General features: G+C 35.6%; 1 protein-coding gene across 2 annotated transcripts in view; it reads right to left on the bottom strand.

Moving 5' to 3' along the window:
* NME7 (NME/NM23 family member 7) overlaps positions 1-25655 on the bottom strand; it is a 258169-nt gene that overhangs the window by 129976 nt on the left and 102538 nt on the right. For both annotated transcript variants that reach the window (XM_029227185.1, XM_029227184.1), the window contains exons 8-10: positions 23070-23134; positions 20130-20198; positions 2985-3086 (exon numbers count right to left, since the gene is read on the bottom strand). In XM_029227185.1, coding sequence (XP_029083018.1) covers positions 2985-3086; positions 20130-20198; positions 23070-23134 — 236 coding nt within the window. The remainder of the gene's footprint in view (positions 1-2984; positions 3087-20129; positions 20199-23069; positions 23135-25655) is intronic.

Below are 25655 nucleotides of genomic sequence, written 5' to 3'. Positions count from 1 at the left end.
AGTAGAATTGAACATTATTATAATCCTACCACCCAGACAGCCACTGTTAACATTTTATATGTTAAACTAGTACCAAATTTTAAAATCCCTGTGATATAACTTTGTATTGATATAATGCAATAAGGGGCTCATAAATAACTAGAATGAAAAAAATATAGTGGAGTAATTCCAACTATGCTTAATGATGCAAGACTTAGGACCCTGAAAGAGATTATGAGTTCCTTAAGGAAAGATACCTTGTTCTAGTCATCTTTGTTATAGCCCAGCCATGGGACCAAGCAGTGAGTCTTGTACATATTATACTATTCATTCCATAAATGTTCACTGAATAAATATCTAGAAAGAAAGGGAATCAGCAAATTTTTTTATTGTCAGGACTCTTCCTTCTATGATTACTCACATGCTCACTTTCCAACTCTTCCCCCAATGACCTAACTTCTATCATTCACTGCCCTGTACTTTAGCTACAGTAATAACAGTTTGCTGCAGCCCAAAAGTGATGCTGTTTTATGCATTCATAACTTTACTCCTATCATTCCCCACCTTCTTCACTTAGCTAACATCTACTCATTCCTCATAATTTAGCTTAGATGTCGTGTTCTTCAAGAAGACTCCCCTGACCTCATCATCCATCCCCAGACTAAGCTAAATGCTATGATTCTGGGCTCCCATAGTACCCAATACAAACATCCAACAATGCAGTTGCCACAAAACATGGAAACTAACCACTTATATATTTGCGTCCACTCATAGAATGTAAGCTCTTTAAAGCTTCTTTCTTTATAGTCACAAATACCAGCACAGGTTCAATTAATATTTATTGAATGAATGAAAGAATGAACAAACTCATCTCATTCTTTTTTTTTGTCTTAGTTTCTCTCTAATTTACCTCTGGTCAGCTGGTCACCCATAATTTTAATTATCTTAAAAAACAAATGAACAAAACCCCCTCTTGGTCATAAAACACAAATCAAAAATTAAAAACAGCAAACACTGAGTTCTGCTTATTCATCTAGCCAAAAAGTATTCCTTCTTAATATCTTACAATTAATATTTAATAAATAATATCACCACCACTTTCTCCTAATGTCCTCTAAAGCAGAATCACATTTTAATAATCACTCTTTCACAATCACACATATTACTTACTTCTATTCTTCTTTCTCCCTGAAAAGATATAAAGTAGGTCCTGCCAACTCTTTCTCTAGTAATGTCATCAGGTCTGCTTCTTTCCTTTTCTATAGCCCCTGCCTTTAATCTCTTCCAATTTAGTTTGCTCTAGTTTCACCAAAGGAATAATTTAGTATATCCAAAATTAAACTACATACAAGGAATTCCTATTTTCTACTATACAGTATTCTAATTATACAGAATCCATAATTTTTAGCCTGGCTTTTAAAGCTATGCATCCCATACTCATCTCTACCAGTACTCCCTACCTTGTTTCCTCTCAGAAAACATATTTCCTTGTGTTTCTAGGTATGCATTTCCCATTGAAGCCAAGCGAATATTCCTGCTGTATACCATAGTAAATCTTCAAATTCTTTCATTGTTACCTTTGTACATAGAGTTTTACAGCTTTCCCTATTCTCTTCATGCCTTGATTCATCTTTAAAATCCCTGTTTACATCTCTCTTCCTCTTACCAAGATTCTTTAATTACCTTCAGGTCATACTAATTGCTCCCTTAATAAACAACCCTTTACCATTTGTATTTTACCTGAACTAACAATATTTTAGACCTTACTAGTATGTTGCTCTGTAAGTGTTTGGAAAGATCTTTATGTATGTGCTTTTTTGTAAATTTATTTTATTTATTTACTTTTGGCTGCATTGGGTCTTCGTTGCTGTGCGCAGCCTTTCTCTAGTGGCGAGCAGGGGCTACTCTTCGTTGTGGTGTGCGGGCTTCTCATTGTGGTGGCTTCTCTTGTTGCAGAGCACAGGCTGTAGGCACGCAGGCTTCAGTAGTTTTGGCACACGGGCTCAGTAGTTGTGGCACATGGGCTCTAGAGCGCAGGCTCAGTAGTTGGTGCACACGGGCTTAGCTGCTTCACAGCATGTGGGATCTTCCTGGGCCAGGGTTCAAACCCGTGTCCCCTGCATTGGCAGGCAGATTCTTAAACACTGCACCACCAGGGAAGTCCCCTATGCGCTTTTTGATTGTTGAGAACAGATGTATTGTTTTTTTCCTACAGGGCTTAATCTAGCAGCACTCTCATACAAGCTGGCTTCTTAATAGATGCTGCTAATTTTTTATCTTACATTTAAGGGAACCCAATAAATTGTCTGAATTAAATTAAATTGAACTGGCTGTTCTTCATCAATAAACTTTACAAGTGATGGTGAAATAAAGGGTAAATTTAAATTATAGTTAGTGTTTAAAATTGGTAATACTTCCTATAATCCTACCCAGCTTATAACATTTGCATGGAGCTTTTGCATATGTATTCAAATGTTACTTCTGCTTTTCAGTCCCATCCCTGTCTCCATTCCCCTTACCACCAAATGTCCATGTGAAGAAAACCCGAAGCAAACTGAAAGGCATACTAGAGAATATCACTTTTCACATAAGTCCCACTGCTCATATTTATTTACATATCTGGTATGAAGCCACCATATCAATATTCTTCCCACTGAGAGCTTTATTTATGGTCTCCCTATGTCAAAGGATAATTAATACTTTAGACAATTTCTATCACAGAGCTTAACAAATTTACTTACCTACGCAATTTAACAACAAGAAACAATAAAAGAAAATGTCACAGTGTTTCTGCCCATTCTATATTGTCACGAGGCTAATAAAAATTCACTTTTGTGGCAATACTGTATAAGAAATAAAGGACGTAAAATGCGATTTTGAATAAACATTTGTATCTATTACATTCATTTTGTATTATTTCTTTTAAAGAACTAAAACCATCAAAAACCTGTTAAGATATTTAGTTAATGGATAAAACAAACTTTATGTTTTAAACAATAACTTACAGGATCAGCAGGTCCACAGAATTCTCGAAATGTCACTGTAGGATTAGTCTGTTGAATCTCCATTGCTACACAAGGGCCAGAATACATTTCTGTCACCATTTCCTGTAATATGTAATATAAAATAATATTAACAAACAAGTAGAATTTAATCATCTTTTACTCCTCCTCTTTTAATTGTACCACTATTCTACTGAACTCAAAATGTTAGAGTTATGTTTGACATCTTCTCTACCTGTACCCTCTATGCCAAGCAGTTCCCACATTTTGTCCATTTTTCCTGCAAAAATGTATTTTAGATATGTCCCCTTTTCTCCATTCCTACCACTACCACTTTTAGTTTAATGCTTTACCACTTGACATGTTCACTGTTTGAAATTAGCTTCTAGTACATCTTCCTTTTAAAAGGCTCTCTCCCCTTGAACACAGTACTGTCAAATGAACACTTCTAAAGATATAAATTCCAAAGTGTTTACCACAAAGAAACTTACAAAAATCATAATGAGTTCCAGCAAAAAGGAAAAACAGGCACCAGATTTATTCTCTCACATTAAACATGTAGAAACTAAAAATAAATATATATAAAACAACAGTTTTTAGACACTGGATGACAAACAGCACAGTACTATGATCCCCTAGAGGAGGAAAACAAAAGCTATATAACAGCCCCATCTTACTGCCTGAAGGCTTCCAGACAGTGGGATAGGTAGAGCAAACACAAAAGGGCCCAACATTCTCACTGAGTAGAAGAGACAAAGACGTGAGTTTAGGGAGACCAATGAGGCTAGAATTTGCAGGACAGAGTACTACAGGAGGTGGGAGAGCTACAGGAGAGTAAGCTACAGGGATTTGCAGAGAAGTTCACTTGAGCCTTTGACTAAGAGTCTGTGTATGTATAAAGCATACTACCCAAGGCTGAAAAAAGAACTACCAGAAAGCAGAAAATGAAACAATTCACAAAGATAGCACAAGGCTGAGAAGAGTTTGTGCTTCTACCAGCCAGAGTGGAAAGCCCTCATATGATACACAGGGCATCAGGTAGACTCCTCAGAATGGTACTGCATCATAGTAATTGGCCTAAACTTGCTTTAGATATGGAATGCTCTATACCTCTCCTATAAAAGCTTAAAAGCAAGTCTCAGAAGGGTCCAACTGATCCCAAGTAACTTGACTGAGTGCCAGTACAAAGTCAAACATTCTTCAAAGGAATACAAAAATACCATGTAACACTGTAAGTTTCACAACATCAGCATATAGTAAAAACTACCAGGCATGCAAAGAAGTAGGAAAATATGAACCATCACCAGAAGAAATAAATAGACCCAGCAATGACAGAAATGATGGATGTAATTACAGAAGAATTTTAAAAGTCACTATAAATAGGTTCTATATGCTCAAAATATAGAAGGAAACATGGACATAATGCACAGAAAACAGGAGATATTAAAAAGATCCCAATAGAACTTCTAGAGATGAAAATTACATCTGAACTTAAAAATACACTTTATGGGATAAACAGGAAAAGATTTTGTGGAATATCAATGAATTTGAAGGCATGCAATAGAAACTATTAAAAAGCAAGCATGGAGAGAAAGAGAAATAAAGAAAAAGTTAAAAACTAAAAAAAAAGACTTGTGGGACAATGACAAGCTGTGTAATTGGAGCCCCAAAAGAAGAAAGGGTGATGAACAGAAATATATTTCAAGAATTAATTGCTAAAAAGAGTTCAAATTTGATGAAACCCACAAACTCACATATCCAACAAAATCAAAGGAGAATAAATGGAAAGAAAAATAAAGTAGGGCACATCATAATCAAATTGGCTATAAAACAACAACAAACAAAACAACCCAGTGATAAACAGTAAAAACAAAAACAAAAACCTTAGAAACATCCAAAAAAAGAAACATAACAGTAGAACAAAGATAAGGATAAAAACAAAAACAACAACCTATCTAGAATTCTACACCCGGTTGAGAAAACATTTGGAAAATATTTTCCAAAATGAATGAAAAATAAAGACTTTTTCAGAGTATAGGTCTTTAACCTCCTTGGTTAAGTTTATTCCTAGGTATTTTATTCTTTTTGATGCAACTTTACTTTTTTATTTTTTATTATTTTTTTTTATGTTGGGGGTAGGAGTTTATTAATTAATTAATTTATTTTTGCTGTGTTGGGTCTTTGTTTCTGTGCAAGGGCTTTCTCTAGTTGTGGCAAGTGGGGGCCACTCTTCATCACGGTGCGCGGGCCTCTCACTATCGTGGCCTCTCTTTTTGCAGAGCACAGGCTCCAGACACGCAGGCTCAGTAGTTGTGGCTCACGGGCCTAGTTGCCCCGCGGCATGTGGTCCTCCCAGACCAGGGCTCGAACCCATGTCCCCTGCATTAGCAGGCAGATTCTCAACCACTGCGCCACCAGGGAAGCCAATTTGATGCAACTTTAAATGATGATTGTTTTCTTGCTTTCTCTTTCTGATAGTTCATTATTAGTGTATAGAAAAGGAACACATTTCTATATACTAACCTTATATCCTGCAACTTTACTGAATTCACTTATTAATTCTAATAGTTTTTTTTTGTGGAGACTTTAGAATTTTCTCTATATAGTACCATATCATCTGCAAATCATGACAGTTTTATTTCTTCCCTTCCAATCTGGGTGCCTTGTATTTCCTTTTCTTGTCTGATTACTGTGACTAGGACTTCTAATACTATGTTAAATAAAAGTTGGGAGAGTGGGCATCCTTGTCTTGGAAGTGAAAGACCTATACTATGAAAACCATAAAACACCGATGAAGGAAATTAAAGACAATACAAAGAAATGGAAAGACTGCAGAAATTAATATTATTAAAATGGCTATATTACCCAAAGCAATCTATAGATTTAATGCAATCCCTTTCAAAATAGCCATAAAATTTTGCACAGAATTCAAACAAATAATCCTAAAATTTATATGGAACCACAAAGGACCCTGAATTGCCAAAGCAATCTTCAGGAAAAAAAGAACAAAGCTGGAGGTATCATGCTCCCTAACTTCAGACTATACAACAAAGCTACGGTAGTCAAAATAACATGGTACTGACACAAAAACAGACACATAGATCAAGGGAACAGAACAGAAAGCCCAGAATAAACCCACACACTTATGGTCACTCCACAACAAAGGAGGCAAGAATATACAATGGAGAAAAGACAGTCCCTTCAACAAGTGGTGCTGGGAAAACTGTATAGCCACATGTAAAAGAGTGAAATTAGAACATTTCCTCATACCATATACAAAAATATACTCAAAATGGATTAAAGGCCTAAATGTAAGACCTGAAACCAAAAATTTCTAGAAGAAAACATAGGCAGAACACTTTAACATAAATCGTAGCAATAATTTTTTTGGATCTGTCTCCTATGGCGAAAGAAATAAAAGCAAAAATAAATACATTGGACCTATTAAACTTAAAAGTTTTTATACAGCAAAGGAAACTGTTGACAAAATGAAAAGACAACCTACTGAATGGGAGAAAATATTTGCAAATGCTATGACTGATAAGGGGTTAATATCAAAACATAATTTAAAAGCTCATACAATTCAATATCAAAAAAACAAACAACTCAATTAAAGAACTGAATAGACATTTTTCCAAAGAAGACCTACAGATGGCCAACAGGCACATGAAAAGATGCTCAACACTGCTAATCATCAGAGAAATGCAAATCAAAACCACAATGAGATATCACCTCACACCTGCTAAAATAGCTATTATCGAAAAGTCTACAAACAACAAACACTGGTGAGGATGTGGAGAAAAGGGAACCCAAGTACACTCTCAGTGGGAATGTAAATTAGTGCAGCCACTATGGAAAACAGTATGGAAGTTCCTCAAAAAACTAAGAATAGAACTACCATATGATCCAGCAATTCCACTGCTGGGTATACATCTGAAGAAAATGGAAACACTAATTCAAAAAGATACATGCATTCCAATAGCAGCATTATTTACAACAGCCAAGATATGGAAGCAATCTAAGTATCCCACAACAGATGAATGGATAAGATGTGGTATATATACATACAATGGAATACTACCCAGTCATAAAAAAGAATGAAATTCTGCCATTGGCAACAATGTGTATGGACCTAGAGGCTTAGTGAAGTAAGTCACAGAAAGACAAATACTCTATATGTTATCATTTATATGCAGAATCTTAAAAATAAAACAAACACATGTATATAACAAAAGAGAAACAGACTCACAGATGTAGAGAACAAACTAATGGTTACCAGTAGGGAGAGGGAAAGGAGTAGGGGCAAGATAGGGTTATGGGATTAAGAGATACAAACTGGCATGCATAAAATAAGCAACAAGGATATATTGTCAGGGAAATATAGCCATTATTTTTAATAACTTTAAATGGAATATAATCTATAAAAATATTGAATCACTGTGTTGTACACCTGAAACTAATATAATATTGTAAATCATTGATCTTTCAATTAAAAGAAGACTTTTTCAGACAAACAAAATCTGAGAGAATTCACCACCACCAGCCATATACCATAGAAAATGTTAAAGGAAGTACTTCAGACAGAAGAAAAATAATGCCAGACAAAAATATGGATCTATACAAAACAGTGGTAAATATGTGGGTAAATATAAAACATATTTCACAGCAACTAAAAAAGAAAAAAATGTAATTGATTTTTTAAAGCAAAAATATTAAAAATGTATTGCAGAGTTTATAACATACATAGATGTAAAATGTATGACAACAGCATGCAGAATAGGAGAGAAGAAATGGAAGTATACTGTTTTAGGGTTCTTAACTCTATATGTGAAGTGGTTTAATGAAAAACATGGTCAAAGAAAAGTGCCCCTCACAGTGTCTGAAACATTCAATGAATGAAACACTTCAGGCAGAAGTGAAAATACATATAAAGCCTGGAGGAAAAAGTACAGTTGGGGTATATGAAGATCAGTAAAGGAGCCATGATATCAGGATCTGAGTGAGATCACAGGAAAGCAGTTAAGAGATGAGGCCAGATCATGGAGGGCCATGTAAACCATTTTAATGATTTTTGAAGGTTTATGATATATAATGCCAAAGTAAAATAAAGGCAATTTATTACAGAACAATATTTAAATATTAATCCGAACTCAGTCATCATGCCTACTAGAAATGCCAGGAGTTAAAGGAGGGAGAGAACTTCATAATTAACATGGTACACAGAACCCTACTCATTAGAATCCCTAGATGTATGCCCCTGAAGTCACTTTACTATTTCACAAAGGTCATATGAAATTGATTTTTATGGATAATTATGTTGAGTAGGATTTTCTGTCTAATGAAATTGAAGTACTGCCTACACATAAACGTCAAGAGCCAAGTTGTCAGTAGGAGTAGAAGAAGGCGTGAGCATGTTATCCAAAAACAGAAGTGTAAATTTTGTCCACCTTTCTTTCACCTGTCTCTCTTTCAGTATTAATAACAAATACCAGTAAAACAATAAACATAGAGGGCTGCACAAAATGCAAAGAAAAATGTTGAAAAAAGGACTCCATCAATAGCAAAAAGTGTTCCTTAAAAAATGGACTTGAGAATTCTGTTAACAGATTACGAGAATTAATTAATTAAAAGAATTAACAGAATTCTCAAGTCACCTAGGTTTTTACTTAAGCAAAACACTGTCAAACAAAAAAGCACTTGTGTCCTTCCTTAATAGCCCTTTGACTACCATCCTTAAGCAGCTTCCTTAAGTAGTTGCAGTGGGATGTCTGATTTAATATCTCTCCTCACCAGGACATAAGCTCCATGAATGCAGGTAGTGTGCTTTTTTTGTTCATTTCTGTCTCCCTGGTAGCCAACACATTGTACGGCCCACAGGAGATACTCAGTACATGTGTGGTAAATAACTGGATCATGATAACTCTATAAGATGGAATTATTACCTTTTAATGACTGCAAATGCTGAAACAGCAAATTTAACTGTAAATGATCAACACAGAATCTACTATAAAGATTCTCAGCTACAGTAATAACAATAATGGTAGTAATAATAAAAATAGCTAATATTTACTAAAGCAATAGTCTCAGTATGTGAGACTGCTTTACATGGTTTATTTCATTTAATCACAATAACTTCATAAAGTAATAGCGTTGTTTCTATTTTATATATGGGTAAACTAAGGCTTAAAGAAGGTAAATAACTTCCATGGTCACACAGCTGGTGGGTGTGTTTGGGATTTGAACTTTGCATCTGACTCCATAGCCAAAAAAAAACAACAACAAAGGAAACTGAGGTCAGGAAGCTGTAAGCTGTTGCAATGAATTTTGGGAAACAGGAAAGTTTTACAGTTTGAAGCAAGTAACATGGGAAAACCTAGAACTAGAGTAGAATTATTAAAAAATATCTGGTACAACAGTGTCAGTGATGCTGTACTATTTCACACTACATATTCTACATTTCACACCCTTACATCTTTAAGTTCAAAACAATAAAATGGATGGAACCACTAATATGACCTTATATATCTTATTTCTTTTATAAGTAAGAATCTGAAGACAAAGAGGGTAAAGTGCTGTACTAAAAGTCAGAGTAAGAATCAGATCACCTGTTTTTGTTTCTTTAGACTATGTTGCCTCTTAAGATTATCTTTACATGGCCTACTTTATAGAATTAAATAAATCTCATAAAATTAAGAGACATCCAGTATCAGCATTTAAAAACTTACCTCTTCCTTGAACTTAAAGCTTGAGTCCTAAATATTAACTGTCATGAAAAATAAGAGACCCAAGAGGAAATACAACAATCACAATAGCAAATGAGACCCAGGATTTGCTATCTGATTCTTGCTATCCCAAATTACCCAAAGTAAGATATCACAATCATATGCATTTCTAGTATACGAATACAGACCATCATACAACTTCCTTTGAATGAAATAGTCAGAATCATGAAATGGGAAAATAACTTTAAAAGAATCAGAGATTATATACCATTCATAAGAATATATTTACTTCAATAAAATATTACTGGGATAAAAACACTCTTTCCCTTTGGGGAAAATGTTCAAGGAAACATTTCTTACCATAAATAAAATTTTATATCATATAAAGCAGTAACATCTCAAAGATACCTGGATATTGATATATTCTGGTTCATATATATAGTGCATTCTCCCATTAAGATACTGCTACAAACCAATAATCTGAAATACTTGTTTTCAGCTGAATAAGCCATTTTAAGCTGAATAAAAATCATAACGATTACTAAAAATTACTCACAAGACTAATAATTACTCTGAAATAAGGTAGTTTTTCCCCTTCCAAACAGTCCCTCTGTTCCTTCTCCTAAGTAGGTTCTTTTATTAATATTACAAGATTTAAATAGTAATTATAGACAATATCTTACTGAGAAGATTAAACCGAAGAAAGTACATCAATGTCAATCATTCTGGGCTGTCCTGACATTAGAGTATAATATTGCTATTGTCATTCAAATTCCTGATTTCTCAGGGGAAATGACAAATACACTCAGTGATGTTTTTATCTTTATCTCCAGAATCCCAAGATCAAAAAATTCTAAGAGTAGGGCTTCCCTGGTGGCGCAGTGGTTGAGAGTCCACCTGCCGATGCAGGGGACACGGGTTCATGCCCTGGTCTGGGAAGATCCCACATGCCGCGGAGCGGCTGGGCCCGTGAGCCATGGCTGCTGAGCCTGCGCGTCCGGAGCCTGTGCTCCGCAACGGGAGAGGCCACAACAGTGAGAGGCCCGCGTACCGCAAAAAAAAAAAAAAAAAATTCTAAGAGTAAATGTATAGTATATAAAAAAATTGCATGTATGGTATTTTCAAAGCACAGTATAGCACAGAAATATAATGTTGTACACATGAAACATATAATGTTATAAACCAATGTTACCTCAATAAAAAATAAAAGAAAAAGATGAGGCTTTTTTTTTTAAAAAAAGTTTTTTACCAAAGGGAAATATGGCTTACCTCAGATATGTACATAAAACATTAATGTCCTCAACTACTACTTGCTACCAAATTCAGTACTACCTGATGTTGTATGAGAATGTAACTCAGGATCAAGGCTACTGTAAGATATGCCTCCACGAGTCTCTTCATCTTATATACAATAAAACTATAATATAATGTGCATTAATAAAGGTAGTTGCTTCTAACCATATTTTTTAAAAAGTCAATCAAACACACAAAAGAAGGAAAATGTAAAAAGGGAAGATTTAAGAAATGGGAAACATCTGTCACTGGTTGAATAAATGATGTTAAGATAATTACAGTGGGGGGGACCTTCAAGATGGCAGAGGAGTAAGACGTGGAGATCACCATCCTCCCTGCAAAATACTTCAAAAAAAAAAATCTCCGTGTGGAACAACTCCTACAGAACAACTACAGAACGCTGGCAGAAGACCTCAGACTTCCCAAAACGCAAGAAACCCACACCTGGGTAGGGCAAAAGAAAAAGCAGAGACAAAAGAATACGGACAGGACCTGCACCCCTGGGAGGGAGCTGTGAAGGAGGAAAAGTTTCCATACACTAGGAAGCCCCTTCACTGGTGGAGATACGGGGTGAGCTGGGGAGAAGATTCGGAGCCACAAAGGACAGCGCAGCAACAGGGGTGCAGAGGGCAAAGCGGAGAGATTCCCACACAGAGGATCGGTGCCGACCAGCATTCAACAGCCTGAGAGGCTTGTCTGCTCACCTGCTGGGGGGGCTGGGGGCTGGGAGATGAGGCTCCAGCTTCAGAGGTCAGATCCCAGGGAGAGGACTGGGGTTGGCTGCGTGAACACAGTCTGAAGGGCGTGTGTTCACCACAGCTAGCAGGGAGGGAGTCCAGAAAAAGTCTGGAACTGCTTAAGAGGCAAGAGACAAATGTTTCGGGGTGCACGAGGAGAGGGGATTCAGATCACTGCCTAAATGAGCTCCAGAGAAGGGTGCGAACCACGGTTATCAGCACAGACAGCAGAGGTGGGCATGAAATACTAAGGCTGCTGCTGCAGCCACCAAGAAGCCTGTGTGCAAGCACAAGTCACTATCCACACCTCCTCTCCCAGGAGCCTGTGCAACCCACCACTGCCAGGGTCCCGTGATCCAGGGACAACTTTCCCAGGAAAACACATGGTGCACCTCAGGCTGGTGAAACGTCACGCCAGCCTCCTCCACTGCAGGCTTGCCCTGCATTCTGTACCCGTCCCTGCCCCTGGCCTGAGTGAGCCAGAACCCCCTAATCAGCCACTCCTTTAACCCCATCCTGTCTGGGCAAAGAACAGATGCCAGAGGGCGACCTACACGCAGAGGCAGGGCCAAATCCAAAGCTGAACCCCAGGAGATGTGCAAACAAAGAAGAGAAAGGGAAATCTCTCCCAGCAGCCTCAAGAGCAACAGATTAAATCTCTGCAATCAACTTGATGTACCCTGCACCTCTGGAATACCAGAATAGGCAATGGATCATCCCAAAACTGAGGCAGTAGACTTTGGGAATAACTGTAGACTTGGGGGTTGCTTTCTGCATCAATTTGTTTCTGGTTTTATGTTTATCTTAGTTTAGTACTTAGAGCTTATTATCACTGGTAGATTTGTTTATTGATTTGGTTGCTCTCTTCCTATTATATATATATTTTTTCTTTTTTTCCCTCCTTTCTTCTCTTTTTGGGAGTGTGTGTGTGTATGCTTCTTGTGTGATTTTGTCCGTATAGGTTTGCTTTTACCATTTGTCCTAGGATTCTGTCCGTTTTTTTCTTTTTCTTTCTTGTTTTAGTATAGTTTTTAGCGCTTGTTATCATTGGTGGATTAGTTTATTGGTTTGGTTGCTCTCTTCTTTCTTTTGGATTTTTATAACATTTTAATATTTGTATTTTAATAATATATTTTAATTATTTTATTTTATTTAGTTTTTCTTTCTTTTTTTTTCCCTCCCTTTTCTTCTGAGACATCTGGTTGACAGGGTCTTGGTGCTCTGGTCGGGTGTCAGGCCTGAGCCTCTGAGGTGGGAGGCTGACTTCAGGACACTGGTTCCCCAAGGACCTCCCAGCCCCACATAATATCAATCGGCGAGAGCTCTCCCAGAGATCTCTGTTTCAACACTAAGACCCAGCTCCACTCAATTACCAGTTCCACTCTACAACCAGGAGGCCCATGCCAAACAACTAGCAAGACAGGAACACAACCCCACACATTAGCAGATAGGCTGCCTAAAATCATAATAAGCTCACAGACACCCCAAATCACACCACCAGATGTGGTCCTTCCCATCAGAAAGGCAAGATCCAGCCTCATCCACCAGAACACAGGCACCAGTCCCCTGCACGAGTAAGCCTACACAACCCACTGAACCAACCTTAGCCACTGGGGGCAGACACCAAAAACAACGGGAACTACAAACCTGCAGCCTGCGAAAAGGAGACCCCAAACAAGGTAAGTTAAGCAAAATGAGAAGATAGAGAAACACATAGCCGATGAAGGAGTAAGGTAAAAACCCACCAGACCAAACAAATGAAGATGAAATAGGCAGTCTACCAGAAAAAGAATTCAGAGTAATTATAGTTAAGATGATAAAAATCATGGAAATAGAATGGAGAAAATACAAGAAACGTTAAACAAGGACCTAGAAGAACTAAACAGCAAACAATGATGAACAACGAAATAAATGATATTAAAAATTCTCTACAAGGAATCAAAAGCAGAATAACTGAGGCAGAAAATGGATAAGTGACCTGGAAGATAAAATAGTGGAAATAACTACCACAGAGCAGAATAAAGAAAAAAGAATGAAAAGAATTGAGGACATTCTCAGAGACCTCTGGGACAACATTAAATGCCCCAAAATTCGAATTATAGGGGTCCCAGAAGAAGAAGAGAAAAAGGACTGAGAAAACATTTGAATAGATTATAGTCGAAAAATTCCCTAATATGGGAAAGGAAGTAGTCAATCAAGTCCAGGAAGCACAGAGAGCCCCATACAAGATAAATCCAAGGAGAAACACACCAAGACACATATTTATAAAGCTATCAAAAATTAGATACAAAGGAAAAATATTAAAAGCAGCAAGAGAAAAGCAACAAATAACATACAAGGAAATCCCCATAAGGTTAACAGCTAATCTTTCAGCAGAAACTCCGGAAGCCAGATGGGTGTGGCAGGACATATTTAAAGTGATGAAAGGGACAAACCTACAACCAAGATAACTCTTCCCAGGAGGGAGGGAGATGCAACAGTGAGGAGATATGGGGATATATGTATATGTATGGCTGATTCACTTGGTTATAAAGCAGAAACTAACACACCACTGTAAAGCAATTATACTCCAAAAAAGATGTTAAAAAAAAAAAAGATTACTCTACCCAGCAAGGACCACATTCAGATTTAATGGGGAAATTAAAACCTTTACAGACAAGCAAAAGTTAAGAGAATTCAGCACCACCAAACCAGCTTTACAACCAATGCTAAAGGAACTTCTATAGGCAGGAAACACAAGAGAAGGAAAAGACCTACAATAACAAACCCAAAACAATTAAGAAAACGGTAATAGGAACATACATATCGATAATTACCTTAAATGTAAATGGATTAAATCCTCCAACCAAAAGACACAGAAAGCTGAAAGCATACAAAAACAAAACCTGTATCTAGGCTGTCTACAAGAGACCCACTTCAGACCTAGGGACACATACAGACTGAAAGTGGGGGGATGGAAAAAGATATTCCATTCAAACGGTAATCAAAAGAAAGCTGGAGTAGCAATTCTCATATCAGACAAAATAGACTTTAAAATAAAGAATATTACAAGAGACAAAGAAGGACACTACATAATGATCAAGGGATCAATCCAAGAAGAAGATATAACAATTGTAACTATTTATACACCCAACATAGGAGCACCTCAATATATAGGGCAAATGCTAACAGCCATAAAAGGGGAAATCAACAATAACAAAATAATAGTAGAGGACTTTAACACGCCACTTTCACCATGGACAGATCATCCAAGATGAAAATAAATACGGAAACACAAGCTTTAAAAGACACATTAAACAAGATGGACTTAACTGATATTTATAGAACATTCCATCCAAAACAACAGAATACACTTTCTTCTCAAGTGCTCATGGAATGTTCTCCAGGATAGATCATATCTTGGGTCACACATCAAGACTTGGTAAATTTAAGAAAATTGAAATCGTATCAAGTATCTTTTCCAACCACAACACTATGAAAGTAGATATCAATTACAGGAAAAAATATATAAAGAATACAAACAGATGGAGGCTAAACAATACGCTATTAAATAACCAAGAGATCACTGAAGAAATCAAAGAGGAAATCAAAAAACACCTAGAAACAAATGACAATGAAAACATGATGACCCAAAACCTATGTGAAGCAGCAAAAGCAGTTCTAAGAGGGAAGTTTATAGCAACACAATCCTACCTCAAGGAAAAAGAAAAACCTCAAATAAACAACCTAACTTTACACCTTAAGCAATTAGAGAAAGAAGAACAAAAAAAACCCAAAGCTAGCAGAAGGAAAGGACTGATAAAGATCAGACCAGAAATAAATGAAAAAGAAATGAAGGAAACAATAGCAAGGATCAATAAAACGTAAAACTGGTTCTTTGAGAAGATAAACAAAATTGATAAACTATTAGCAAGACTCATCAAGAAAAAAGGGAGAAGACTCAAATCAATAGAATTAGAAATGAAAAAGGAGAACTAACAACTGACACTGCAGAAATACAAAGGATCACGAGAGATTACTAAAAACAACTATATACCAATAAAATGGAAAACCTGGAAGAAATGGACAAATTCTTAGAAAAGCACAACCTTCCAAGACTGAACCAAGAAGAAACAGAAAATATAAACAGACCAATCTCAAGCACTGAAATTGAAACTGTGATTAAAAATCTTCCAACAAACAAAAGCCCAGGACCAGATGGCTTCACAGGCGAATTCTAACATTTACACAAGAGCTAACACTTATCCTTCTCAAACTCTTCCAAAATATAACAGAGGGAGGAACACTCCAAAACTCATTCTATAAGGCCACCATCACCCTGATACAAAAATTGGACAAAGATGTCACAAACAAAAAAACTACAGGCCAATATCACTAATGAACACACATGCAAAAATCCTCAACAAAACACTAGCAAACAGAAACCAACAGCATATTGAAAGGATCATACACCATGATCAAGTGGGGTTTATCCCAGGAATGCAAGGATTCTTCAATATATGCAAATCAATCAATGTGATAAACTGTACTAACAAATTGAAGGAGAAAAACCATATGATCATCTCAATAGACGCAGAAAAAGCTTTTGACAAAATTCAACACCCATTTATGATAAAAACTCTCCAGAAAGTAGGCATAGAGGGAACCTACCTCAACATACTAAAGGCCATATATGACAAACCCACAGCCAACATCATTCTCAATGGTGAAAAACTGAAACCATTTCCACTAAGATCAGGAACAACAAGGTTGCCCACTATCATCACTATTATTCTACATAGTTTTGGAAGTTTTGGCCACAGCAATCAGAGAAGAAAAATAAGTAAAAGGAATCCAAATCAGAAAAGAAGAAGTAAAACTGTTACTGTTTGCAGATGACATGATACTATACATAGAGAATCCTAAAGATGCTACCAGAAAACTACTAGAGCTAATCAATGAATTTGGTAAAGTAGCAGGATACAAAATTAATGCACAGAAATCTCTTGCATTCCTATACACTAATGATGAAAAATCTGAAAGAGAAATAAGGAAACATTCCCATTTACGACTACAACAAAAAGAATAAAGTATCTAGGAATAAACCTACCTAAGAAGACAGAAGATCTGTATGCAGAAAACCATAAGACACTGATGAAAGAAATTAAAGATGATACAAACAGATGCAGAGATATACCATGTTCTTGGATTGGAAGAATCAACATTGTGAAAATGACTATACTACCCAAAGCAATCTACAGATTCAACTGCAATTCCTATCAAACTACCAATGGCATCTTTCACAGAACTACAACAAAAAATTTCACAATTTGTATGGAAACACAAAAGACCCTGAATAGACAAAGCAATTTTGAGAAAGAAAAGCAGAGCTGGAGGAATCAGGCTCCCTGACTTCAGACTATACTACAAAGCTACACTAATCAAGAAAGTATGGTACTGGCACAAAGACAGAAATATATACCAATGGAACAGGATAGAAAGCCCAGAGATAAACCCACACACATATGGTCACTTATTTTTGATAAAGGAGGCAAGAATATACAATGGAGAAAAGACAGCCTCTCCATTAATTGGTGCTGGGAAAACTGGACAGCTACATGTAAAAGAATGAAATTAGAACACTCCCTAACACCATACACAAAAATAAACTCAAAATGGCTTAAAGCCCTAAATGTAAGGCCAGATACTGTAAAACTCTTAGAGGAAAACATAGGCAGAACACTCTTTGACATAAATCACAGCAAGATTCTTTTTGACCTACCCCCTAGAGAAATGGAAATAAAAACAAAACTAAACAAACGGGACCTAATGAACCCTAAAAGCTTTTGCACAGCAAAGGACATCATAAACAAGACAAAAAGACAACCCTCAGAATGGGAGAAAATATTTGCAAATGAAGCAACAACAAAGGATTAATCTCCAAAATTTACAAGCAGCTCATGCAGCTCAACATCAAAAAAACAAACAACCCAATCCAAAAATGGGCAGAAGATATACAGACTGCCAACAAACACATGAAAGGATGCTCAACATCACTAATCATTAGAGAAATGTAAATCAAAACTACAGTGAGCTATTACCTCACACCAGTCAGAATGGCCATCATCAAAAAATTTACAAACAATAAATGCTGGAGAGGATGTGGAGAAAAGTGAACTCTCTTGCACTGTTGGTGGGAATGTAAATTGATACAGCCACTATGGAGAACAGTATAGTTCTTAAAAACCTAAAAATAGAACTACCATACGACCCAGCAATCCCACTACTGGGCATATACCCTGAGAAAACCATAATTTAAAAAGAGTCATGTACCACAATGTTCACTGCAGCTCTATTTACAATAGCCAGGACACGGAAGCAACCTAAGTGTCCATCGACAGATGAATGGATAAAGAAGATGTGGCACATATATGCAATGGAGTATTACTCAGCCATAAAAAGAAACGAAATAGAGTTATTTGTAGTGAGGTGGATGGACCTAGAGACTGTCATATAGAGTGAAGTGAGTCAGAAAGAGAAAAACAAATACCATATGATAACACATGCATATGCAATCTAAAAAAAAAAAAAAGGTTCTGAAGAACCTAGGGGCAGGACACGAATAAAGACACAGATGTAGAGAATGGACTTGAAGACACAGGGAGGGGGAAGTGTAAGCTGGGACGAAGTTAGAAAGTGGCATGGACATAGATACACTACCAAATGTAAAATAGATAGCTAGTGGAAAGCAGCTGCATAGCACAGGGACATCAGCTTGGTGCTTTGTGTCCACCTAGAGTCGTTGGCTAGGGAGGGTGGGAGGGAGACTCAAGAGGGAGGCGATATGGGGATATATGTATACGTATAGCTGATTCACTTTGTTATACAGCAGAAACTAACACACCATTGTAAAGCAATTATACTCCAACAGAGATGTTAAAAAAAATAAAAATAATAGGTAATAGCTAAATTCATAAGCCCTAAGGATTTGAGATGAGGTAATAAATTTAATTAGAAAGCATACAAATAGTCATCAAAAATTGTAGCATAGTCAGACAGAAAAAGACAAACATCGTATGATATCACTTATATGTGGAATCTAAAAAAATGATACAAATGAACTTCCTTACAAAACAGAAACAGACTCACAGATTTAGAAAACACACTTACTGTTACCGAAAGGGAAACGGGGTGGGGGGGAGAGATAAATTAGGAATTTGGGATTAACATATACGCACACTACAATATATAAAATAGATAACCAACAAGGACTTGTTTTATAGCTCAGGGAACTCTACTCAATATTCTGTAATAACCTGAATGGGAAAAGAATCTGGACAAGAATAGATATATGTATATGTATAACTGAATCACTTTGCTGTATACGTGAAACTGACACCACATTGTAAATCAACTATACTCCAATATAAAATGAAAATTTTAAAAATTAATAAAAAAGATAAGAACACATTTTAAAATTTCTTCCATTTAAGAAAAGAAAGAGCATAACTCTAAAATCAGGAAGCTAACAAGATTAAAGTTCGATAACCTACAGCAAAAGAACACTCTGGTTCCTCTAAAGAAGGGTGGATCACTACCAGTATGCTGAATGCAAAATATAACATCTCATTATTGGTCTTTACTATGTAGGGCTAAATAAGACAAAGGCTCAGGTCATTTCTTAAAGTAGGTTGAAAGGAAAGGGCATAGAGAAGTGAGGAGAAGGGAATCTAGTTTCATTGTCAGGAATAGTGAACTTTATGCAAAAAAAAAAGCCAAAATTCTCTATAAAATAATGTGGGGGATGAGGCAGGCCACCAGCACAAACGTATCTAATTTGATAAAAGGCGAAAGAAACTAACTTTGATTAAATATCTATCATGTATCATTTTAGGAAACAACATTCAGTTTATCTGAATATAGTCTTGTTTTCAAGAATGAATTCACTGCCCTCTGAACAACTCCCTTTAAGTCTAACCATTTATTCAGTCTCTATCGCATTGTCAGATGATTCTATCTGCATTTGTAGCATTAAGTAGACACTAACTACCGCTATGAAGTTACATTAAGAACTATTTGCTCTCAACTTTTTAAAGCATTTTGGACAGTCTTCCACCCTGAGAATTTTATAATGTTCATAGATAATATCAAAATGTGTCAATATCTCAGCAAAGTGTTTTTTTGATTCCTGTATATTTTTGTTTCATAAATGAAATAGCATCATATTTTTAAAACTGACCCAGTGGCACTGAGGGATAAAAAATGCCTCAGTCACTGGTATGATCAGTTGGCAATTGGCAGAATCATGAATACTTCAAGCAATACTTTCATGATTATAAATTATACTGAGATCTACAAGATTTGAGATACACAAGTTGTTTTCAGTACCAATGCTTTACATTTATTTTGATACTTACGTTATACTCAGACACGACTCCTTTATAAATTTCATAAAACTCTTCAACATTAACTCGATCCATGTTGAACTATATTTAAAAAAAAAAACAAAAACATAAGCCAACCAACACAATAGAATGAGCCACACTTAGCACTCAACATTTATGATCTCTTGGATATATTTCCTTTAAAATGTAAACCTTGAACAAATTAAACAGTCTTTGAAGAAAAAGTGTTAAAGTTCAGATCATCAATAACAAATTATTGTTTATTAAAAATAAAAAATTATTTATAACATTTGAGTACTTAAATATATCAAGCATTGTTCTAGGTCCTGTAGGTACATCATCTCAGTTAACCGTAAAAATCACCCTACAAGGTAAGTAATGTTAATAGCCCCCATTTACAGATGAGGTGAAGACTCAGAGGGGTTATGTAGCCTTCAGTACTTGGCATTCCATCTTAAGCAGTCTGATCTCACTGACCATACTCTCAGCCACTACACTCTACCTCGCTGAAAAAAACCTCATTCCTGGTACAGAAACGACTTATGTATCTATACAATGTAATGTTGTTTATCAATAGATTAGTGGCACAAATAAGAAGCACAGGGAGATCAGCTCGATGCTTTGTGACGACCTAGAGGGGTGGGATAGGGAGGGTGGGAGGGAGGGGATATGGGGATATATTTATACATATAGCTGATTTGCTTTGTTGTACAGCAGAAACTAACACAACATTGTAAAGCAATTATACTCCAATAAAGATGTAAAAATAAATGAATAAATAAAAATAAAATTAAAAAAAATTTTTTTAAAGAAATATTACTAAAGAAAAGTTCTTCAAATTTTGTAGAGGGGGCTGGAAATAATACCCTTTTCCTCCCAAGCATTCAGAAAAATCCCTAGTCTGGCTCAAAATAAAGCACTGACACCATTCATCTGGAAATCCTACTCCTCTTCAAAAAGAATTGTCAGAATATGCTAATAAGGTAAACCTACATGAGTCATTCTTATCCAGGCTGGATTCAAACTTAGAAATAAAATTTCATTAAGTTCTACCATCTCAAGAACCAGAACCTTAAATTTTTAAAAAATAGCCTCAGACTTCCCAATTTTGTTTTCCTCCCTACTTTGCTTCTTTATTGTTGCCAGGATTGAAGATCACTAAGAAGTTTCTACCAAGACAATAGTTCAAACTAGGAAGATTTATTTTCATAGGCAACATAACTATTACAGGGAGGGAATTTTGTTTGATTTCAGTATATTATTTGATATTCATACAAATTCTTATATTACTAATACTATAAAATAATAACAGAAAATATAATTTATTAAATACTTAGTAACTTGTACTGGAAATTCTACAAAGTATTGTGTAGGGTTATTTCATTTATTCCATGAAATAATCCATTAAGGCAAATAATATTCTCATTGCCTAGCTGAGAAAACTGAAGATAAGAATGCTTAAAATCTGGCCAAGTTCACATACCTAGAAAGCAGAAGACACATGATTCAGAAATAGAGCTTTCTGATTCCAAAAATCACAACACGATTGCCACTAAACTACCATGCCTCCCCCATAAGTTCAATTGATTCTTTTTTTTTTAATTATTTTTTTTCACTGAGTACCTACTATGGACAATCACTATTCTAGGTTGTAGGCCTAGAGTTAGATCAATGATTAATTCTAAAATTTCCACAAGGATTACTACTTAAGGAGGCTTAGGTAGGTCCTATAACCCTGCGACTACATAACCAGGCTAATACTTTGAGAACGTTTTGGCTAACAATTTCATTATAGTCCTGGCTAAGATTCTTCAATTATTAACTTCCTCATCAGTCTCCAAGTTGTGCCTGATAACTCTGTAAACTAGCTGATATTTCTGATCTTTTCTCAGCTTATTAACATTCCCACCAATCTGGGATACAAAATAGGCAGAACCTCAGTTAGTGTCCTGACCTCTGATTTTGGGTGATCCTAAGACTTCATAGAAATGAAAAGCAGTTCCTTTTCAGAAAAAGAGCAAATAAATTATATTGGTAAGAAAATTCTTTCCAAAACTGGCATTTCACTGTCATAATAATGCAAACTTGCTGGCCTTCAAAAATTGTAAAATGTAAAGACAGACTAATTAAAGATGATTTTAAACCCTAAAACAACACTAAAAAAATTTTTAGAGGTATAAGTAATAAATCAATAGTGGAAATAAAATGGAATCATTAAAAAAATCCCCATTAATGCAAAAAAAAGAGGAAAAATGAAACAAAAACAAAAAACAATTGTAAAATGTAAATTATTTGATTCCTATAATAATTTGTGCCCAATTTATCATCAAATGCACTGATAAGTATAGCACAAAGATATAGAGGGACTCTATAGAAGTTAATATTGTTTCTTCAGTGAAGGGTTTCCTAGAAATGTGCCAGCAGGGCAATTTTGAATGATTGTGGGCTCCGGAGATCCAGTGGTATGACTGCCAACAGAGGGGCTGAAATGTGCTAACTCCAAAGAAGATCCTGAGGGAAACTCCAGAAACCAACAAAGGTCCTGGGAAAAATCTGAATTGATTCTCTTCTTAGTCACAAATCCAGAGAACAGAAAATTCATTATAACTACTTAGCTTAATTCTATATTTTGTTTGGAGGAACTAAATGTATTGTTTCAGTCTGCATTTATTTTGCAACTAAAGTTCCAGGAATTACATAAACCTGCTTTATAAGCTTAAATTAGATGTACCATTAGAATATTAGTTCTCTTAGTGAGAGATTATATAGGTAAAGTCAGTTCAAAAATATTTTTTTACTATAAGGTTATCAAGTTCAACAAATATATCTTTTTATTTTTAATGCATTGAGTTCACAAGTACACAGAGAAAATTCAGTGTAAAAAATTTTCAAGCATACTTCAAAAAAAAACACCGTTCCTCAGTAAGTTATGACCCATTGCAAACTACCTACCATCTGCATAGCTGAAATTTCAAAACCTGCATCTCGGATAGCCATCAGAATCTTTCCCAGCAGTCCTGAAAATACAGAACAAATGAGTGCAAAAAATATAAAATTTCTAAGGCATTTTAGTTTTAGAGAAATGCAAATTTTCTATATCAAATTACTTTGCTTACATTCTATAGGAAGGAATCACATATTTCTGAGGGAAACTAAACCCCTAATACTGTAATCCCATTTGATTCACTTAGTAAAGTGCTTCAGGAATACCAACAATGATCTTGAAGATTATGCAAAAAACTTTTAAGTTACTATTGCCTGTAAGGACCCTGAGGGCTAGTGATGTAAAGAATATGAAAATCAAACAATTAAAGTAATATTACCAAAAAAAATGAAATGTTCAAGTACCAGATACAGAAGGAGTTCACAGGAGCAGTTCAAAGAAGGAGAAATATCAAATTACAACTGAAGAGGGGAACAGAAGCTTCAAGGGGATATGAGAGCATGAACTGGCCCTTAAAGGCTATAGGTAGATGGCATTATATAGGGACAGAGGTATAAAAAGAGACAAGGCATAATTCTGGGAAAACTGTGAATATGTGTACAGAATAGTAAGAAGTCAAAAAAGAAAAAGATAAAAAAGGAAAAGAGACTTAATCCAAATTGATAAAGGCCTTAGATATCAACATGAGGAATTTGGTCTTTATCCCACTAATAGCAACATTTATAATGGTGTTTGTAGACTCTGGAGGTCTAGAACTGATTTTTTAGATTCCATTAGTCTTCTATAAAAATCTCCTAAGTTTCTTTTTTTCAAGTGAACTAAAATTCTCTCTCTCTCTCTCTCTCTCTCTCTCTCTCATACACACATACACACACACACACACACACACACATACACACACACACACACTCCATATTCTGGATCATCTTGATGTTCACCTAATAACCCCAAAAAAACAAGTAGTATCAGTGCCCGAATGTGCATTTTTATTTACTATCTTACTGCTGCCAAATAGGCTATTTTAATTGTAGCTGGCTGAGGGATAAAAAAAAAAAAAAAAGACAAGGACAGATCTATTTCTTGAATATGTTTGTACCAAGTGAAGGCCAAATGATACCATAATATGCTGTAGAAACAAAGGTTTCTCAGAAGTTTCAAGAGTAGAATAGGCCCAGTGGTGCAGTGGTTAAGACTTCAAGCTCCCAATGCAGGGGGCCCGGGTTCGATCCCTGGTCAGGGAACTAGATCCCACATGCATGCTGCAACTAAGAGTTTGCATGCTGCAACTAAGGAGCCCACCTGCTGCAACTAAGACCCAGTGCAACCTAATTAATTAATTAAAAAAATAAAAGAGTAGAATAGGCCTGTGCCAAACTCAGAGCACTTAGTACCATATTCACGTTGAGCTTACTGATTACGTTTCAGCAAACATCTTTTGTCACATTAATGTTAACTTAAATTTTATCCATTTTATAGTTTTGTTTGTAATGAATTTGTAAACTGTTTTAGTTACACAATTTTATGTGCAAGCGTTTATATTTAGTTGTATATTTAAGTTACATTATAATTAAGATATTTTATGTCAACACTGGGAATCCATGAGAAAATTTTTCCTTCAAAAGAAACATTGCCAAAAAAAAAAAAAAAAAAGAAACACTGCCAAAAGAAATGGATCACTGAAAATGTTGAACAGGAGAATACAGGATAAATACAGTATTTTAGGAAGACTACTAATGTAATAATAATGGGCAAGCTGGTCTGAAGAAAAGAATAAGGGATAGAAAGAATAGCAAAGGCCGTTGAAGTCATCTACTGTGCTGACTAGACTTGGATGGCAGTAGTAGAGAAATAAAGAAGTAATGAATATAAGATATTTCCAAACAAAAAGTAACAAGACTAAAGTAACAAGACTCAAGTGAACATAGAGTGTGAACATGAAGGAATAAAGGTTTTGATTCTAAGTAACTAGAAGAATTATAGCACTTTTAAGCACTTTTAAGAAGAAAACAAGCTAAGAAACCAAATTAAGAAAAAAGTGGACATAGAAACAGAATTTTAGAGCAGAATGCTAACCAGCATTTGAGAAGACAGTATATCCAACGGCAATAAAAATCATCAAGGAATGAATGAATAAACTCCCTATACTACATTGGTAATATGGGGTTGTATTCCAATAGATAGACAGATATAATGAGGCTACAGAGAGGTTAGAGCTGAAGTGATGAGAATAGATGACTGTTTGACAAAAAGAAGGGCAAAAGCAAAAAAAGAGTTGGGAGGAATGAGTTTTGAGAAAATATCTAAAGTTTGGGGACATGTAAAAGGATACTTGCAAAAGAATAAAGAAGGAAAATATTACACTAGTATCAAAAGAAGGAGGAAATTCTTAGAATACAGGGATAGTTAAGAATTAAAGGAGATTAAGCACCTTGGAACTAAGATAAATCCTTTGGCTTAAGCAAGATGGTATGATGATATTAAAGAAAGTCATATCAACAGAGTGTTAGGAAAGAGAAGTTAGATAACCTATTAGTAATCTGTACCAAACACTCAGATGGCATAGGACACAGGAATATTAACCAAAATTCCAGGTC

This window comes from Monodon monoceros, unplaced genomic scaffold (genome assembly GCF_005190385.1).
Source record: "Monodon monoceros isolate NGI ecotype Baffin Bay Population unplaced genomic scaffold, NGI_Narwhal_1 Super_Scaffold_18, whole genome shotgun sequence".
In the NCBI taxonomy this organism is placed as follows: domain Eukaryota; kingdom Metazoa; phylum Chordata; class Mammalia; order Artiodactyla; family Monodontidae; genus Monodon; species Monodon monoceros.
Note: the sequence above shows the minus strand (reverse complement) of the source record. Positions and strands in the feature narration are given on the sequence as shown.